Raw genomic sequence first — 20,406 nt, forward strand, 5'->3', positions numbered from 1 at the left:
AAATAATCTTCATTTACATACCCAGCATTTGTTAAAACACCCTCCTGGTCCCTATGGGACCAGACCACAGTCCTTTACCTGTGTCTCAGGCAAATATATTTTAACGCAGAGGAATTTTGTTCTCTAGTAATTAAAAAATGGTTAATGGAAAGATAAACTCATTGTGAAAATAGACAATTTGTGGTCCAAATTTTTCTGTCCTTACTGGCACACATGTTCCCATTAATTTAATTCAAGTCTCACTAGCAGCCAGATTTATGAAGTAATTTCATAACCAGACTTAGACAGAGAGAGGAGCGGACCATGGTACGCAAAGACACATGGGTCTGCAAGAAAGAAACAACTTGATTACAAATACTAAAAGCCATTCAATTGAAAATAGAGGCATTTCACATAACTCCAGCACTAAATGTACCCTCATTCACCAACAAACCAAAAAGAAACCATTTTAAAAAATGACAGTCCTATAGTTAATCTGGCCTTCAATATAGACCAGGCAGCTTGCAGATTTTTTTTTCTTGGCTTAGATGAAATGAGCATTTCCTCCCTTGACTGTCCATACAGAATAAATTGCCATTAAAAAATGCACTAAGACACCAGCTCTGTGTAACAAAGTCACAGAATCACAGAATCATCCAGGTTGGAAGGCACCTTGAAGATCATCTAGTCCAACCGTTAACCTAGCACTGACAGATCCCAACTACACCAGATCCCTCAGTGCTATGTCAACCCGCCTCTTGAACACCTCCAGGGATGGGGACTCCCCCCCTGCCCTGGGCAGCCCATTCCAACGCCCAACAACCCCTTCTGCAAAGAAATCCTTCCTAAGAGCCAGTCTGACCCTGCCCTGGCGCAGCTTGAGGCCATTCCCTCTTGTTCTATCGCTTATTACTTGGCTCAAGAGACTCATCCCCCCTCTCTGCACCCTCCTTTCAGGGAGTTGTAGAGGGCCATGAGGTCTCCCCTCAGCCTCCTCTTCTCCAGACTAAACCCCCCCAGTTCCCTCAGCCGCTCCCCATCACACCTGTGCTCCAGACCCTGCACCAGCTCCGTTGCCCTTCTCTGGACACGCTCGAGTCATTCAATGGCCTTTTTGGAGTGAGGGGCCCAAAACTGAACCCACTCATCGAGGGGCGGCCTCACCAGTGCCGAGTCCAGGGGTAAGATCCCTTCCCTGTCCCTGCTGGCCACACTAGTGCTGATACAAGCCAGGATGCCATTGGCCTTCTTGGCCACCTGGGCACACTGCTGGCTCATGTTCAGCCAGCTGGCAATCAACCCCCCCAGGTCCCTCTCTGACTGGCAGCTCTCCAGCCACTCCTCCCCAAGCCTGTAGCGCTGCTGGGGGTTGTTGTGGCCCAAGTGCAGCACCCGGCATTTGGCCTTAGTGAAACTCCTCCAGTTGGCCTCAGCCCATCGCTCCAGCCTGGCCAGGTCTCTCTGCAGAGCCTCCCTACCCTCGAGCAGATCAACACTCCCACCCAACTTGGTGTCATCTGCAAACTGACTGAGGGTGCACTCGATCCCCTCGTCTAGATCATCAATAAAGATGTTAAACAGGAGTGGCCCCAAAACCGAGCCCTGGGGGACACCACTCATGACCGGCCGCCAACTGGATTTAACTCCATTCACCACAACTCTTTGGGCCCGGCCATCAGCCAGTTTTTTACCCAGAAAAGCGTTCAATCATCCAAGCCTCGAGCAGCCAGTTTTGCCAGCAGAATGTTGTGGGAAACAGTGTCAAAGGCCTTACTGAAGTCGAGGTAAACAACACCCACAACCTTTCTCTCATCCAATAAGCAGGTCACTCTGTCGTAGAAGGAGATCAGGTTTGTCAAGCAGGACCTGCCTTTCATAAACCCATGCTGTCCCCAGACCGAATACTTGAAGAGGACCTTGCCCGCTGCTTCGATTTGATACACTCTTCCCCTTGGTCTTCTTTATCCAAAATAGACCCGTTCTTATTTAGGATTTAGATCCTAAACTCTATTTAGGGTGTAGTTACGCGATGGGACTGACCCAATGGATCAGCTCGCTACTGCTAAAAGAGGGGGGTCCCAAGCAGCTCTGTCATTTGAATGGGAACTGAAGATATACCCGAGTTCACAGCAATTATCTAATCACACGAACGCAAAAATGGATTTACCGCTGGGATGGATAACCCGGTTCTGGAGCAGCACGATCCAGCAGCGCGGGGAGATGAGCTGCAGCAGCGGGTGCACGCATTTCAGGTTGCGTAGGCTTCTGGATTATCCCTTGGTTTTATTTCCATCCTTTGGTTTTGTCATTTGCAGGTGGTAGGTATCCAGTGAATCTGAAGTTTCCTAAGCTTCGTATCGCAACTGTGAACGGGTTAGAAATAGGAATTTTTGGTTGTGGAAGCAGACGTAGCAGAGCAGGTCAGAACAACGAAGAAAGTTATTCTTTCACTGTCTGAAACACAGAATAGCTGGAGACCGCTCAGCTTTTGACTACGTAAAGCAGAGAGTGATATCAAGATCCCTGCACCTGCCATTAATTTTTATCTTACAAACAAAAAACAATTTAGGGGGGGGAAAAGAACGTGCCACTGCATGATCCACAACCTCTGCCCGCTTTACGGCATTTTAAAGAGAGAAGTTGTAGAGATCAGTGAGTTTCTGCTCCAGAAGTCACGTTCTTCAAGTTTGCAACTCTTCCCAATATTTATTTTTTAAAGAAATCTTCCTCTACATTTCATAGAATCATAGAATGGTCTGGGTTGGAAGGGATCTTGAAGATCATCTAGTTCCAAGATGATAGTTTAAAACACAGAATATTAATGTTGGTGTAATTAATTTCAGAGTTACCGTGACCGCAGGTGAGTCTGTTTGAAGGGTGGGGATAAGACGTTGGATTCAAGTCCATCCCTTTAGTCAAACACTAGGAAATCACACTGCTTTCCTTTTTCTTTGAAGACTGTTGCTTAATTACAGCCAAGTACACTCTTCGAGAAGAAGATGTGAAGAGTATAGAAAAATTATCTGCAGGATTTAAATTGATCTCACCAGCTTGGTCTGGGTGAGGGTTACCACTGCACCCAAACCACCCCGGAGCGGTGCACCATTTACAAGATCTTTAGTGGGAGTGCTTTTGGAGCTTTGTTATTCCACGTTTAGAGCAGGGAGGGAAATTGTGTATTAAAACCGATTCATTTTCCCTCTGTATTACCATCAACAAAAGTACAAGCACGAACTCTCGCAGTTGTACTTAAACCTGCCGGAGTTTTCTGTGTTTATTAGAGCGCTACGAAGTGTTTCAGCTTTCAGGAATCCATGCTAGGGGTAACATATTTAGGGTAGATTTTTCAAACCTGCTGATTTTACTTTTGACCAGAAAATTGAGCTAAAATTTGGGAAACTCTAACTTCTAGTTTTGAGGTGGGAAGAAAAGGACATAAAGTTGGTCGACATGTCCCTTAACTGAAAGAATAAAGTCACTGCAGAAACAGACTGAGCTATACGTCGGTGAAACTCCTCCCGTAGAGGTAGTTCTACAAACACAAATATGCTTTTATCACTATAATATGTCTTTAAAAATGCACTTGGAGGAACAGGCTACTTGTCATCTGCCTAAAGACTTCTAGAGCACACTTCCAAAACTTTACTGATGCAGGGAACAAGTAGGCAAACTTCGGGCTCACGCGTCAAGAGCTTTAAGTGAATCAAATTGTTGAGTGATTCACTTTTGACAGGAAGCCTAAACTGTATTTATTTATGAGAAAACTTCAGATGCGAAGGGAGAATTATAAGAGCTCCTCAACTTGAGCGTAGCAGAGTTATAAATACTTTATTAATAGCCCTCTTGCAGAGAAATCGGGTAACAGTTACAAAACACTGTACACAAGTTTGAAATTGATGTTATTCAAAAGCTTGTAACAGGCAAAATATTTTCAATTCTGGTGCAGAACACAAACTTTCCAAAGGGCTGTGAAGCCAAACGATCCAGTGCTCTGCTCCAGGAATCTGCGGTCCAAGAAAAACCCCTGGGCTGTGAAGGCTTGTGCCAGCCTACACGTTCGGTTTCTGAGGAGGGTAGGTGTCTGAAACCATCACTTATGAATTTATTCCCAATTCCAGATGTCTGACTATCCTTTTTTGTTGCTTTACAAAAGCAACACTAACTGTACCTGGTACTCTCTCCAGCTTGCAACGGAGAAGAGAAGTAATTTGGATACCAGAATCCCTACCATTATTTTTACAGGCTATCCAACACCATCCTAATTTAGGTCTTCATACAGAGCTTGCTAACGCTACTATTTTTACTTTTTCATTGGAATTTCTATTGTCATAAAATCCTCAGCCAGTGTTACTTCTTGACCACCTAACACAGACTCTGCCTGTCTCTTCAGTTCGGTGATGTCCGACTCTCCCTCCCCTCTCTGAGCAGCTGGTTTATACCTCTGACTGAAGTGAGTCAAAACCAGTTTTTTAACTTTACACAATTTTGCAAAATCCGCTGCCATTTTTGGAGTGCTATGACCATGCTCTCTGGCTTTTTCCTCTTGGGTGTCGTCCAGCGTGGCTTCATGTATCAGTACATCTGCCTCACAGCAAAGCTTCACGGCCGCATCTCCGACCACCCCTGAACAGTCCCCCAAAATGCAAATTTTTCTTCCAGGAATTGGAGCTTCTAAGACATCAGAAGGAGAAATTGTTACTCCATTTTCTAGAACAACCGCAGTTCCATTCTTCAGTTTTCCATATAAAGGACCTGGTTGAACTCCTGGTAAATAAAGGCAAAAGAACCCATAAGCATTATGATGAATGTCAGGTTTAAAAAAAAAAAAAAAATCACTTAAGAAGAGATACACTATATATTGAGCTGTCTCACTGAAAAAATACCACCTCGATATAAAGAGTAATTGATATTTCAAATATTTCATACAAATAAAGAGCTCGTAATGTTAGCAGGAAGTGTGTTTGAAGAAAAACTGTTCTTCATATTAAAGTCAATGAAGTCATGCAAATACACTGGCCATACATTTCCCTGAAAGCCACGTTGTGCTTCTTGAACTTCAACATCTGAATTTGTTTGCTCTTCCCAGTACGAGAATAGTCTGCAACAGTCTGCTCGTGTTCTGCACCAATTCAGACTGCTGCATTGGCATGAAGTATTAAAATGTCTTTAATAGCAAATGGAAAATTGAATTAAAATGGATTACGGAGAGAGACAGCAGCTCTAATTCGCTAGAACCCCTAGAAAGGTGGTCATAAAAAGATTTCAACTGCCTGCGAACCCCATTTTGTTATATTTGCTGAAAATCAGAGTCACTACTCAGCTTGAACACGGGCATTTAGGCATTTCAAAAGAGGAAAAATAAGTCAAAGTAGTTACCAAGGTCTTTCAGTTTCTGTACATTGAGTTTACCGGTCCGGGGCTTCTCTTCCACCACGAAGCCAAAGGAAGGAATGCGGTGAAATAGGCGAAATGCTTTCAGAACCAGCTGCTCATCCTCAACCAGTAAGTAAGAGTTCTCTACTGGATCCATGTGGAGTATTCTCCCTTGTGCTCCCTCATCTCTGTCCAAGTCAGAAAACTCTTTAAATTCTTCTGCGGGGCACTGGTCCCGTGTAGGTACCAGCTCATGAACAACGTAGGGAAAGAGAAGTTGGGAGTGGGAGAGCTCCATACTCCTCCATATGAAGTTTCGCAGTCCGAATGGTCCATAAATATCAACGGGTGGTTTGTTTGGGTCAGGGCTACTTTGGAGGCTAAGTGTACACAGCAGACCAGGAAGTCCAAAAAAGTGGTCACCGTGAAGATGAGTTATGAAAATCTTGGTAATTCTACCTATTGATCAGAACATCAGGGAAAAAAAAAAAAAAAAACCAAACAAACTAGAAGACAGGAAAATAAATGAATACCGTTAACAACTCAGAAATAATCACTTTTTGCCAAGAAGCAGGAAATAAGGAGGGAGGGAAATTATAAACCAGTGTTTAAGAAATAAATCCCAAAGGGTGTTTCTTCCACAGTAGCGTTAAGTTTCCACACAAGGTTTGTTTTGGCTTGATTGGTGAAGACGAGACTGCCGAGCCAGAAGCTTTAGTTGCTTCTAAGCAAAACGTGCTACAAGCACAGAACAGAATCGACTGGTGACATCTGCCATATTAAAACGCAAAGAAGTGCTGGAAAGTGGTTGCGTTTCCATATATTACATGGCAACTGTAGACTCATGAGAAACAGAAAGTGGAATTTGTGTTGTTCCTAGTTTTGAATTCCGCACACGAAGTGATTGTAAATAAAAAAGAAAAAGCATCCAGGTTTGATTTCAAAGTTCTTTAAGAACCAAGAACCCCACGGTTCCTGACTGGTTTGTTTCAAACAGATGAAAAATTGCACTTAAAAGATTTGGGCTTTGCTTGGTGTCTCACTGCAGCTCTCAGGCACTGGGCCCTGCCCTTGCTGGATTAAAAAACCCCACAATTTTCTCTCCCTAGAGACACTTTAATCAGGCTGCCTCAGTCTTCTCTGCTAGCTGAGTTCCCACTTCCTCGCAGCAAGGCATCTGTTAGGACTGAGCAATAGGAAGGACAGAACCCCTTTAAGAACAATTTAATAAAAACCAGTAAATTTAGTAAAAATTAGTCTATTCGCTTGGTCACTAAATCCCCTGATAAGATTCAGATTTTGAGGGAGCAGGTTGGTTTTCTGTTTGTAACTGATAATTCCATCTTTATAACTTGAGAGCAATGTCTGCTCTTGCCGCTGTAGACTGCAAAAGCGACTGAAGGCAAAGTCTGTTTTCTACTACATCTGCCAAAACGTAAAAGTTACCGCTAATGCACGCAACTTTAACACAAAAGCACAATATTTATTGGCAGGAAGACTCCCAGCAGGTATTGTCTAGAGCTGTCTTCAGACAAATACAAACTGGGCCAGTTTAAAGCTGGTCTCTGGTCCACGTTTGAAATTAGAAAGCCCAAGAAATTAATTCAGGAGAGTTTGGTTCTTGAACGCAATTCTTTACCAAAGGGCAATCAAGGATTATTGCACAGCAGGTTCAGCAGCTGCCACCCATACGCAGATGCTCATGCATGTTTAGTATGTATTCAAATACCATGAGCACCAGGACGAAGTATTTTGTTTAGATCTCATGAAATTTTTCCCCTTCCCTCATCACAATCCCTCTCAACAGCACAAACCTGCTTTGAGATGGCTCTTCATGAACTGCGTTTGAGTCCCCTCCCCGCAGTCGAAGAGCCAGCACTCTCCTTCCCTGCGGAGCACTAACGCCGACGCTCCTCTCGTTGGAGAGGGATACGCTGAGCCTGTGCCGAGGAAAGTTATATCCATCGACATTTTGAATGTGTCGGTATCCACCTGAAAGAGAGATTTTGAGCCGCTGAACATACGTATTTATGCTGGGACAGAAACAAACGTTTTTGCTTTAAATGAAGGCATCCTTTGTACTTTAGTGTGAGGATCAAATTCCCTTTCCCTTAAAACATAAAACTTCCCTGGAGTAGGATATGACTTTCAGACAACACAATTTTCACAAGCAGGTTTCCTTTTCATGGCAGTGGAAGGTTGTGAACACGCAGCCCAAACATAAGACATGACCTTTGTTCATTATCTAAAGAAATAGCCCTAGCCTGTTGAAAATGCTCTAATCTATAAACCCACTATTCTTTTCTTCTTTGCTTTATTTAAACTTTGAATTTCCCTGCGTGCGCTTTCCTCTAAAAGCCGTTTCTGAATGACAAACACCAAACAGCCACCGCTGACATTTAAACGCTGTGAGCGAGCAGCACAGCACCGCAGAGGGGACAGATTTGCTCCCCTCAAGAGAGACCCCCAGAGGTAGGAGCGACCTGATTTACTTCACCTTTTCACCCTTAAAAGCTTGTTTGACTTCTCATCGGCGCTAAGTGAAGAACTAACCACCACCACCAAACTTTGACGTCGCCTGAAGGCTGCGTGACAGATCACAGAATGCCTATTGCTGCTGAAGGATCTATAAAACCAGCTGCCATACCCCAGGTGTTTATGTATCCGCAATATTGTCCGGATGAGGAGCGTGGTGGGTCTGCAGGACCTTCCAAAAGCTGCGTTAAAATTCCCAAGTGCACGGCTCTGCCGCCATCTCGCCTCACGGGTGGTGCTTTCCAGTCTTCCCAGACTTGGTTCTTACCTCGTTTTCAGACGTATTTCTGCCTCGTTTCAAACTCCACGCGCCTCAACAGCTGCAGATACCTTTCAAGCAAAAGAATTAGCGTTTTCTCAGGTTTAGCTGCTTTTCGAGGAGCTGCCTCAACTTTAGACGGGATTGCTGCCCTCTTCCCTGGCGCCCTCCCAAGCACATCGAGGTGCATCATTACCTGAGCTTGGGGGGGGAAGATAAACACCCATCACCCCCCCCCCCCCCCCCCCCGCAAAGGCAGAAATAAAACATTTTTCTTCCTTTTCCTCAGTCTAAGAGCAGATTAACAACCTCTCATCTGAACTAGCCTCGGGCTTTACACCCTGAGTTTTGTGTCCCTGAGGCCGAGACCTACCGAGGCCCAAGCTCTCCCACAGCGCTTCACCGGCCCCCGCCGGGCCTGTGGGGACCGGCCATGAGGCGGGGGGGGACCCACGGGGGACGGGACTACTTGAGGCCGAGGCCGCTCCGCCGCGGCGCGGGCCGGCAGCTTTCCCTCAGAAAAGGCGGAACGCGCAGGCCCGGCCCCGCGCCCCGGCCTCTCCCAGCCCGCCCTGCCGGCCTACCTCCCCCGGGCGGCGGCAGGCGGAGCCCGCCCAACCCCGCTGACTCCGCGGCCTCCCCGGAGGGAAGCGGTCGAGAGCGGGCCCGGCCCGGCCCCCTCAGGGCAGCGGCGGGGCCCTGCGCTGCCGCGGGAGGCCACAGGCCGCTGTCGGCCTCCCGTTATTTGTTTTTTGGTTGGGTTTTTTTGTTTGTTTTGTTTTGTTTTGTTTTTTTTTTTTTGTGTGTGTGTGTGTGTCTGTGAAACTACAGATGTAAATCCTCAAATCCCTTCACAAAGAGCCTCTAAAAGCGCTGTCAAACAGCCAAGCGTTCTAGAAAGCCAGTTTTGAGGTAAAACTTTTAATTGCTTTACCTCCAGCCTAAATACCTGTTTTCTTTGCTGACCATCTGCAAGGAAAGGAAAAAAGGTCAATACCGCGGGTGCTTGGCGTGGCAATTCTGTAGAGGTCAAGCGTTGTTTCAAAATAAACAAAATCGAATGTAATTGAGGAGTTTCTATCCTCTCACAGGTGTTCTGGACATCCAGAATAGTATCCTCACAGAAGAGACTTTTATACCATTCGCAGGGCAAAAGCCACCAGGGCTGCGTGAAGAGCTAGAAAACTAGGTGATACATTTTTTAAAATAACAGTATAAGCTTAATTTATACTATGTAGCATTACAAAATGCATCCCAGTGACACTTTTTTCCCTTTGCATACATGTAACAGAATTTTCTGTGTAGATTAAGATTGGTAAATCCTTTTGAATAAGCAGGCAAATAGAAAAAAACAGGTTAAGTAGAATATGAACAAGGATACTGCGGTTCCTTACTAAGTGACAAGATTAATAGTAATTAATTTTGGGGGGGGGGGGGGGTGAAACTACAGATGTAAATCCTCAAGTCCCTTCACAAAGAGCCTCTAAAAGCGCTGTCAAACAGGCCAAGTGTTCTAGAAAGCCAGTTTTGAGGTAAAACTTTTAATTGCTTTACCTCCAGCCTAAGTACCTGTTTTGTTTGCTGACCATCTGCAGGGAAAGGAAAAAAGTAAATACCGTGGGTGCTTGGCGTGGTCAAGCGTTGTTGTTTCAGAATAAACAAAATCGAATGTAATTTAGGAAAAGGGAATGTATTTTACTAAGAAAATAGAAGACCAGAACACACATTTCAATAGAGTTACAACATAATAAAGGAGGGAAAAACCCCAACGAGTTCACATTTAAATACAATTTTAGTGTCAGCTGAGCAGTGACCCTCCCAGGTAAAGTCAACCCCAGACAGATTAGGCTAGAACTGTTCTCACAAGCACTCCAGTAGACTTAGGTTTATTTGCGTAAGATCATGTTTAAGACAGAAATAAATGTAAATTATGTTGACATTTTATTTCTTGACAAACTGGCCATCTTACTATGTTTGTGTAGTCCTAAAAGTATTTTTATTTCCATTTTCATGAGACAGGAACTACTTAAAGGATGGGTAAGTCAAAGGTACTCAGAGAGTTAAGTTCAATCCAGTGCTGACTTTGTGTGCGGGGAATATAAACACACGCCGTAGGGTTCCTGCACCCCCAGGAAAACGTCTGATGTGAGAGAGCTTTTCACATGAGCCGTAGCCGTGGTGCACCGTGCCACCAGGTACCGGATTCCCCACGTACGACGTAGCTGTTCCCACATCTCCCTCTGCAAGCTGCATCCTCACCGAGCGCTGCGATTCGGGGAGCGACGGGAGGAAGCCGAGGTGTAAAGCGTGCTGGATTTGCCTTGTGGTTCACCCAGAACATCTGCAGGCTTTCCGATACCATGGTGATGTGTATTTTGGGAGTAGGTAGGTAGGTCAAGGTAGATTGATACAGAATTAGATGTCCCTTCACCAGCGGCAGCTGAATTAGATTGCTCAAATTCAGCTGTCAAGTGGGTACAATTAGAGCTCTGCTCTAGATTTTCTCCTTGCTCCAGTGCTCAATGTAACACCAGTCCCTGCCCATTACGTACGGCTGTTATGAAACGGGATAGGAGTATGCGTCATCTTAAAAGGAGTCCAAAAGCGACAGTGGTTTCCTTAAACTCAGGATTAGCACTTATAGCCGAGACAGAACTGGAGTCCAAACTGTCCTGGTCTTACAGTCCGACCTCAGAGTCTCGTAGATACCTTGATCCGAACGACAGAGATGCTCAAATCTGCACCTTTGAAGTCAAGAAGACCCGGAGCAAACAAAAGACAACTTGGATTTACTTAGGCCCAGAGTCAAGCTGAACTAAAATTCACAGTTGTAGCTGTACAATAGTGATCCCCGCTCTCCGACAGGAGTTGTCACCAAATAGGGCTGCTAACGAAGAACTAAAAGGTGTATCAATAATCTTTTGCAGTCACTACCAGAGGAGTGTCACAAGGAGTTACTTTACCCCCTCCCACAAAACAGCGTGCTGGAACAACAGTACAGAGAAGACATGCACCTACCACAGGAAACCTGTTAAAACACCATCTGCATGTAAAGCGTTGCTTTGTTTTAAGCTTGGAAAACAAACACAACGTCATGAAACGTCACTGTTCACAAACAAAACCAAGAATTTAGGCGAGGAGTCACATTTTTAAATCTATCGGGTTTTAAAAAAAATCTATCGGACACAATATTTTAATAGTCTTCCTCTACACGTCAGTCGTTGGCACGTGGGCACGTGCTTCAGGAATGTACAAACCTTTGTAACATCTTTGAACAAGAACGCACGTATTTAATAAAAAAAAGGCTGCGCTCCCTTAGCTACCTTTCTTCTCCTCCCCTAGCTGTTTCTATACATTGCTGCCAAGAGGCTCAGCCCTGCTCCTGTTGATTTTAAGGAAGCAAATCTTAGACCAGTCCTGGAAAAGACTGAGCTACTGACCTCAGCGGGAGTTTCTATCCTCTCACAGGTGTTCTGGACATCCAGAATAGTATCCTCACAGAAGAGATTTTTATACCATTCGCAGGGCAAAAGTCACCAGGGCTGCGTGAAGAGCTAGAACACCAGGTGATACATTTTTTTAAATAACAGTATAAGCTTAACTTACGCCATGTAGCATTACAAATTGCATCCTGGTGACAATTTTTTCCCTCTGCATATGTGTAAGAGAGTTTTCTGTATAGATCAAGATCGGTAAATGCTTTTGAATAAGTCAGCAAATAGAAAAAAACAGGTTAAGTAGAATATGAACAAGGATACTGCAGTTCCTTACTAAGCGGCAAGATTAGCAGTAATTAATTCAAAGATTAATTATATCTGAAGAATACACAAACCTGAAGATGAATCTATATATTTCAAAAAAAAAAATAATCTGAAAAAAGATGAAAAGGAGTATGAAATGAACTTAAAACTTCATAAGCTGACACGTTACCCACTGCTAACAGAAAACAGTGGCTGTATGTTAAAGGTAAAATTCTGCTGTGGCTGTTTACAAGTTACAGACGCACAGAACCTGATTAAATGGTGTCCACAGGTTCGTATACCTAGATAAAATCTAACAGGTACCACTTTGCTGCCCTAACTGGGCCAGGTTAGAGACACAGTCAGGCCTTCTGTAGAGCTCTGACCCATCTGCAGCCCCATCAGGGCAGGGCTGTTTGTAACTGGAACCTCCCAGTTGGTTAAAGACTTGTTTTTTCCTCACCTGAGCAGTGGGATTTGCTGAAAAATTACACAGGAACATCTGTACTTGGGAAAATCTCACTGCTGGCCAGTTCTGAGCAAACCCTCTCGGCATCTGCTTAAAGGCAGCGGGGAGGTGCCAGGAAGGGAAAGGCCCAAACCTCACGAAACAGGCACCTTCCCTCGGCTTGGCAGCGGCCGCTGCGCGTTTCCTGCGCGGGAGCTCCCGTTGGGAACCAAAAATCACTCTTGCCCAAAGCAAAACTCCTGCTGTGCCCATGTGACACTCTTTTCCTATCAGTGCCCCACTGATGAGGGACCACGACTGCACTTCTTGCCTGAAAAAAAATCATCAGACTGAACGGATGGATGTAGATCTTTATTTTGTAAGACAAGAGTTATATTTATGGACCGACTGCCCTGCCCTCTGTGATCACTCTCAGCCAGGCCACAAAATCAGTGCACGGGATATTTTTGTTACTCGTTCTGCCTAATGAGTGTGTTGGCAGCGCTGAGGAAATGTGCGTTCCCAAGATACTCGAATCCAATGATGCAGAACTCCGCTGACACACCGCCACAGGCTTCAGCTAGAGTTAAATTTTCTGAAGGTAAAAATAATTTGTACACTAAATAAATATTTTTTTCAGGAAGATCACAAATTTAAATACAATAAAAACCAGGCATAGCAAAAATAGATGAAAAAAGCATTCTTTGTAAAAACATCCTATGTGTGTGTTGGTCTTTTTTTTCTACATATACTTACATACACAAGTTGCAAACCACGTACGTCGCCCAACTTGGCAATGGAGCATTTTGAGCCCCACCAGACAGCACTTTACCACAGTTTGAATACTCAGTCTTTTCCCCACAGCTTTTCTGTGTTTATATAATCAGCCTTCTCACTTAGGTAAAAGCCTTCCCAAAGTTTCCTGTCCTTTCTATCTAATACATCATTTGCAATTCAGAGGCTAGGCAGTACGCGACAGAGACCATGTCTAAGGGGGTACAGAGATTATTTTCCTTGTTCTATTTTGCACCTATTCTGTGGAGACTGCATTTTCCAATATAAATGAGGATATGAGAGAGGTGCTTGCCACGAGTAAATCCTGAGCAAGCTTTACTTCACCTCTTTGGATTCCGGCTTCAAGTTTGCCAGTATAGCCCTTTTACATCTATTTATTTATTTTTGTCCTTTCTTTGCCTTGATGCAGCAAACTGTGGAACAGCACGCTTGTTATCTTTATTATTTCTGCTCCTGACATACCATTGTTCTTGTTACAGAGACCAGATTTAGAGAAGTCACAGACTGTAACTACCCCTGCGTGTCCTTGTCTGCTAACACAAAGTAATGGAGGGCACTCAAACCTGATATGACCAGAATGAAAAGGAATGCCCATTGTGGTGTCCAAAGGGAAAATTCAACTTGCAATTTTTGTTTTCACGCAAAACCCCTGACAAATTAAACCTGTAAACGGAGCGAGGAAGAGAAAGTGATCGACTTAAGAGCTTCTAAGCATTAGATCTTTCGAGTCCTGTATTCAAACTGAAATAAATATACTGGACTGAGACCACAAGAAACAATTCAAACTTGTGTAAATGTGGGTGTCAATAGCTGCCTGTAACACTTCCTCTTTCAGCTTCATCAGCTGCCTGCGGGGGGGTTGTTCGAAGTGGCAAGTGAGTCCACTTAGGAGTTTTTGAGTCAGCGATGTCACGAAGACATCACACACAAGTCTTTTTGTAAGAACAAGGGTATGCAAGGGAGAAAACAATTTAGCGTAAAAGAAACAGAACCCTGGACAAATTAATGGAACAAAAATCCTTTGGTACATCACCTTGGAGTCCACTGCAGAAAATGTCCTTGTAAAATCTCTAAAAGATTTCCGTAAATTACTTTAGATCCTGCCTTTACATGATAGCATTCATTAGGCAACAGCGTAGCTTTGTTTTTAAAAGCTATTAAGTGATTAATATTATTTTCAGGCTTTCCAAGGATAATTTTCACTAGTTCACATTTTTCCTGATAACAGATCTCACACAACGATGAAAACACGGAATACAAACATTGCTGTAGATCCCACGTGTGCACACCACGCTGCTCCTCAAAGCACATTCAAAGAAACAGAGCAGCCAATGCCACAAGAAAGTCTGGACACGGGCATCTTTAAATATCAGACAAAACAGAAAGCCCATTAGACTGTAAAATTTGTCTTAAGCTGTCCTTTTTTTTTTTTTTTTAGACCAATGCTCTCTGGTGATGTCACGGATAATGCAGTGTGACAACACAAGGACAATTAGAAGACTGATTATTAAAAGCAGAAATAAATCATTTTGGAAATCAGCAGTGATGAGAGAGCTATAGTTCATCATCAAACGCACGTAGCTAAAACATTAATGGAATTTTTTAGTGGTGCCAGCTCCAAGCTAGAAATGCAATGGCATTATTTAAATTGATTTTGGAGAGCTCTCTCATTCCTGTGACGGATGCCAACATCCATACAGTTTATCAGGTACTTGGGAGAGTGGGGAGGAATCTGTGTCAAGTGAAAAACTGGGTAGAAGGGAAGAAAAGACAACAAAATGAGCGAAAATAAATTACAGGACTCAAAGATCATGATTTAAATAGGTCTGAAAAAGGGATCCCTGCAGAGTAGAAGATACCGCCTGAGGAGAGCGATCTTCTGATGCATCAGTGAACCTTAGATTCAGGCCAGTCATACACATCTGGCATGAAGGATTCGTATTCGTAGGTCCAAACCTTTGATCGAATGTAACGGTTCTTGTCTGCAGGTTCAGGGTAATGGAAAGCCATGTTGTTTGCATACAAAAATTCCATAACCTGAAAAGTTAAATCACCAAGCGGTTTGTGCCTTTTACTGCACATATATGCTAAAGACTCACAAATTGGGTAAAGACAAACACCAAAGTCTTTTTACAGAATCATTCAGGTTGGAAAAGCCCCTTGGGATCATCGAGTCCAACCCTCAGCCCGACTCTACAAAGTTCTCCCCTACACCACATCCCCCAACAGCTCATCCAAACGACCCTTAAACACACCCAGGGATGGGGACTCCACCCCCTCCCTGGGCAGCCTATTCCACTCTCTGACCACTCTTTCTGGGAAACATTTTTTCCTCATGTCCAGTCTGAACCTCCCCTGTTGCAGTTTAAAGCCGTTCCCTCTTGTTCTGTCACTAATCCCCTGTGAGAAGAGACCAGCACCAACCTCTCTACAATGTCCTTTCAGGGAGCTGTAGAGAGTGATGAGGTCTCCCCTCAGCCTTCTCCTCCTCACACTAAACAGTCCCAGCTCCTTCAATGGCTCCTCACAGGATTTATTCTCCAGGCCCTTCCCCAGCCTCGTTGCCCTCCTCTGCCCTCGCTCAGCCCCTCGAGATCTCTCTCGTATTGAGGTGCCCAAAACTGGACACAACACTCCAGGTGTGGCCTCACCAGTGCAGAGCACAGGGGGACTATCACCTCCCTGCTTCTGCTGGTCACACTATTTCTAATCCAAGCCAGGATGCCGTTGGCTTTCTTGGCCACCTGGGCACACTGCTGGCTCGTGTTCAGCTGCTTGTCAGTTAGAACCCCCAGATCCTTCTCTTCCAGACAGCTCCAGCCACCCCTCCCCGAGCCTGTAGCCATGCAGGGGGTTGTTGTGGCCCAAGTGCAGGACGTGGCACTTGGCCTTGTTGAAGCTCATCCCACATTACAATTCCTGAATGCCTTACCAGGGATCTGAAAACTTAATTTCAGAAATCAAAGGAGCATAACTTTGGCCCATTATCACTGCCAAATGGAAGCATCCAACAAACCCAAGATTTTGATAAGTGTCTCTTATTAAATGCACAAAGAACCGGGTGGTTTGTGCCCAAGCACCTCGTGTTCAAGGGTCATACTGTGCAATTCAGCAGGTTAATATACACATAAAATATTTTTAGTACGGTCCACTTTTATGCTTCATACTCACCTTGACAGCAATATAAATAGAAACTTCCCTGATATTAGACAGTGGAGGATAAAGTCTTCCTTGTGCAAGCTCCTCATCGGTCAGCTGTTCTGTCAATGCCTGAGTTAGAAAAACAAAATTCTATTTACTGCATCCTGAATGGGATCAGTAACACGCTAAAACACCCGAGAGAAACAGGTTGCAGTGTTCTCACTACTAGAGAGCTCCCAAAGCACTAGAATATGGCAGTCAAAAATCTCAAAATTCTCAAAGGTCAACTCTCCAATCTGTGCCCATAGCAGCAAATCCTACTTGTAAGCATTTAGCAAAATAAGAACCTATTTTTTCTGGAGGCTGAACTACCCATAACCGTGGAAGTTGTAAGAGTGCAACTTGCCTGCAGGACTGCCCATGTGTTTGGCCAGTTGATTCACTGGCTGCTCTGATGTGGTGGGTGCTCCTACCACAGGAGAGGATGGGAGCCTGGGGGCCACGTGCATCCCTGACCCCACACCAGCTGTGGAACCCAGAGCGGGGCGGGAGGAGGAGGAGGAGGAGGAGGAGGAGCAGGAGGCGGAGGAGGAGGCGGAGGAGGAGGAGGAGGAGGAGGAGGCAGGCCTGAGAGGCTGGGAGTTACGCAGGGACAGATTTCCTATCTGGGTGTTTGGTTTCTGGATGAAAAAAATTAAAATTGCAATGGAAGCTGATACTTTTCACAATTCTGTTTGATCAAAATCCATTTGTTTTCCATTGGGGAGGGATAAACCCAACAGAAATCAAACAGGAAACCATCGAGTTTCAGCAAGATTTGAGAAATTTTCCATCGTGGCATCCACCATCATGCCAGAAGCCACAGCCTACTCTGCTTCCACACTTACCTTAGCAGCCTCTAGGAAAACCTTATCACTAATATGTCGAACACTGCTGAGGATCACAGCGAGAGCCACGCCTACAATAAAATTATTGCCAATTAGGGCCACATCATTTTAAAATACGCAGCCTGCTGCTGAGAAGCTGCGAGTCATCTAGAATGTTATTTTTAAAAATCTTCCCATTGCTTTCTACGCACATTCGCAAAACTATTACTATGTGTGCTAGTCATTTACCAAAATGGGTGGCTTTTGAGAAGGGGCTGGGGCTGAGCAGCTCTGGGTGGAAAGGGAGAGAAAGGGGAAGGCAGAGAAATATCCCCAGTGTTTCCTCTGTACCCTCCCTTGTGCAGACATAACTTCAAAAGGAGCACACACACTTCGTTTTCTCCTTCCCCCCCCAAACAAGCAGAAGAACCATAATGCAACAGCTTTCAAAGCCTTTTGTTTTCTTAGAAATGTCCTGTTGGGTGAGCTCACTGTGTGCACGTTGCATATGTAGCTGCACATGCCTAACAACCACCCTTAACTGATTTTCTTTGATTCATTCTTCTGATTCAGTTCTCAGCTTCAAGTGCTGGTGACACCTCTTCACGCTGCTTCGCTAACTGTGCCTAGTGTTGCAAGGGGACCCAAGAAGTGCTAATAAGTCTAGTCTTAAAGATTCAAAGAAGACAACTGTATTTATTACCTGGGAAAATATAAGCATTGTTTCCTTGGCCTGGTTTGAAGGTTCTTCCATCTTTCAGCGTCACCAGCTCGAAGGGACTGCCACTGGCAAACAAGCAACGGCCCTGTTTAAACAGAGGAATAACCACAGTCAGGCAGCTTCTAAAGAGCAAGAGAGTCATGAAATCCAGGGACACCAGAGTCCTACAGCTCCCCAGCAGCTCCAGGACTGCATCAGGAGGATACTCAGGGGACTGGATTATGCAGGGACTTGATGATCTTCAAGGTCTTATCCAACCTAGATGATTCTGTGATACCCGAGCACGCAGCCAAATGCAAAAAGGCAAACGGCCCTACTGAACGCAGCTGCATTCTAGCACATAAATCTCTTGCTGACTCAATTCCTACAATCCCAGAATGACACAGTAGGGCCTGGAAGAGATAACAGAATCAGTAAGCATCTGCCTGTTTCTGCAGCAAACAGCTGGAAAGCAAGAGGCAAGCACACACACTGAATTGTGCAGCTTTCTAAGGAGTGGGAGCAATCTGTTTTATCATTCATTGTTCCTTAAGACAGCAATGACTCAGAGGAACTACTCACACGCAAAATAAAGTACTTGTGTGTTAACTGTGATTATAACCATAACCATTTATCAGGACCCATGGCCACAAGCCAGGACCCACCACCGTAAGGACTGTGCAGAGACAGCTGAATAATGTCCACTTCCAAAAGGAGACTGAAACAGCAGTACAGGAACAAAAAGTCACTTGTTTACTGAGGGGTGGGAGGGTGAAGGGAGGGACTGCTCCATCATACTTGTATCGCTGAGAGCTCTGAGTGAGTAACACAGTTTGCTTATCCTTCCTTTGAAAAGGATTTTAATCAGCACAAATTATTAAAACAAAGCCGGAGTTTGGAGCGTGAAATACAGCCTCCAGATAAATGACCCCTTCCTCAAGCAGTCAAACCCTTAAAAGCAAAAAATCTTGACTTTCTTTTGAGTAACAGGTTTAATAACATAACATTAAAATACTCAAGGCTCCCCACGACCACCACATTTGAGAACAAATTACTAAAGAAGCTAAAGACTCGGGAACGATGTTTGAATAATACCCAAAACTCCTTGTGTAAGGAGCAAAACACACGGATGCATTTGAGAGCAATGAAAAATTAAAACAGAACAAAAAGCCCACGCAATACACAGTAACAGAGGGCACTAAAGCTTCTTCAGGCTTTTACAGGTGCCATCTAGTGGAAAAACAATAAGGAAGGTATCATCACTAACCTTTCATTCGTTTCCTTACTTAGTTCAGCCTAAGATTTCACACCAGCCAGGATTAGGCTGTTCCTGAGGCCAGGAGACACATCGGGCCGACAGCTCGGATCCCTAATTGCCTGACAAACTTTGTTAGTTAAATGACTAAGTAAAATCAGAGGGTATTTCCTAAGTAATTACTGTGTCTTGAAGGGGAAAATATACATTAGGAAGGGCAAACTGAGGACATTTCAGAGCACTGGGAAAACCAACGTTAGATAAGGAGGAAAGTCTAAATACAATATTTATTAATAAGGACTGGGACAAAATTACACCCGTTCATTTACTGACCAGTAATATTTAATTGTCCAAATAACCCGTGTCTATAATTAATAACTTATGGTGAATCATGAATAAAAGGACACATGGATCCAATACAGGAAAACCACCAAAGATCCTCTCTCCATTGAGCACAAACTTTTTAAATAGCACTATGCTCACACAACTGCTTCAGTGAAGACATGTTACCCCACCTGAATCTAACCAGCAATCTCTTTTTTCTGCATCTAATACCCTGAGGTCCAACCCCTTGGGACTCAACAAACAGCCACGGGGAATGAGTGAGCCTCTTCCCTTAAAACCTCTATTGCTCTGTTGATATTCTGTAAAAAGTGCAAGCAAAAATTAGGCTGGTTTTCCCTCTAGTAGTGCTGCCGGCCTCCTTCAGGCATCAGAGATGCTAGTAGTTTTTACATTTATTTATGCCAGTTAAAGGCTTGGCTGTATAACTAACTCTTGTTTTATAACTTACTCTTGTTTTTGATAATGGAATTTAATTTGATATACTGAAACACTGCCCAACTTGCTATTCTGGCTAATGCAAGATATCTGAGAGATATTAAACCATCTTCACTTAAAAGCGTTCTCATTTACTATTAAAAGCTAAGGTCTACATTTTGTCCAGAGGCTTGTTATTCCTGCCTAAGGCTCTCTCTGGACCTGCAGATCTCTGCAGCAAGAGCTCCCTCCGAGCTGACGGGCCCAGTAACAGGGAAGAGAATCTGGGTGCCAACTGGAGACGATGCCCTTGCCGGTGTGAAGCGAACACCGGCCGAGGTTGTAACGCTGGGAACTGAGCCACGCTAACAGTGGCAAGAAGGAGTTCAGAGTTCTGCATCAAGAACCAAGGATCTCCACCCACTCATTTTCACATGAGTCACTTGATTTGGAACTGTATTAAAAAAAAAAAAAAAAACAAAAAAGGAAAAGGGAAAAAAAGAGGTCTTTTCACGAGCCCCACCCCTGAAGTCTGCAGGCGGGCCCTGTGGACAGG

At 44.3% G+C, this 20,406-nt stretch overlaps 2 protein-coding genes across 9 annotated transcripts in view; both read right to left on the reverse strand.

Annotated features, from left to right (window-relative positions):
• Nucleotides 1-3,781: 3,781 nt before the first annotated feature.
• On the reverse strand, nucleotides 3,782-9,242 carry LOC141917576 (zinc phosphodiesterase ELAC protein 1-like). 2 transcript variants are annotated; one of them, XM_074810893.1, is made up of 5 exons: nucleotides 8,520-9,242; nucleotides 8,156-8,217; nucleotides 7,167-7,344; nucleotides 5,356-5,811; nucleotides 3,782-4,650 (listed from the first exon to the last, which is right to left on the reverse strand). In XM_074810893.1, the coding sequence occupies exons 3-5, from the start codon at nucleotides 7,321-7,323 to the stop codon at nucleotides 4,280-4,282; spliced, it is 984 nt and encodes a 327-aa protein (XP_074666994.1). In that variant the 5' UTR covers nucleotides 7,324-7,344; nucleotides 8,156-8,217; nucleotides 8,520-9,242; the 3' UTR covers nucleotides 3,782-4,279. The 2 variants fall into 2 exon arrangements, with proteins under 2 accessions (XP_074666994.1, XP_074666993.1); XM_074810892.1 differs by having other exon boundaries at nucleotides 3,782-4,743.
• A 3,451-nt stretch (nucleotides 9,243-12,693) lies between these two features.
• The window catches only part of LOC141917802 (NAD-dependent malic enzyme, mitochondrial-like), a 36,725-nt gene continuing 29,012 nt past the window's right edge, over nucleotides 12,694-20,406 (reverse strand). For 6 of the 7 annotated variants that reach the window (XM_074811338.1, XM_074811339.1, XM_074811337.1 and 3 more), the window contains 4 exons: nucleotides 17,840-17,942; nucleotides 17,158-17,228; nucleotides 16,301-16,399; nucleotides 12,694-15,166 (listed from right to left, as the gene is read on the reverse strand). In XM_074811338.1, coding sequence (XP_074667439.1) covers nucleotides 15,017-15,166; nucleotides 16,301-16,399; nucleotides 17,158-17,228; nucleotides 17,840-17,942 — 423 coding nt within the window. In that variant the 3' untranslated portion in view covers nucleotides 12,694-15,016. The remainder of the gene's footprint in view (nucleotides 15,167-16,300; nucleotides 16,400-17,157; nucleotides 17,229-17,839; nucleotides 17,943-20,406) is intronic. The other variant, XR_012621468.1, reaches the window with a different exon arrangement.

Source organism: Strix aluco, chromosome W, assembly GCF_031877795.1.
Source record: "Strix aluco isolate bStrAlu1 chromosome W, bStrAlu1.hap1, whole genome shotgun sequence".
Taxonomy (NCBI): Eukaryota; Metazoa; Chordata; class Aves; order Strigiformes; family Strigidae; genus Strix; species Strix aluco.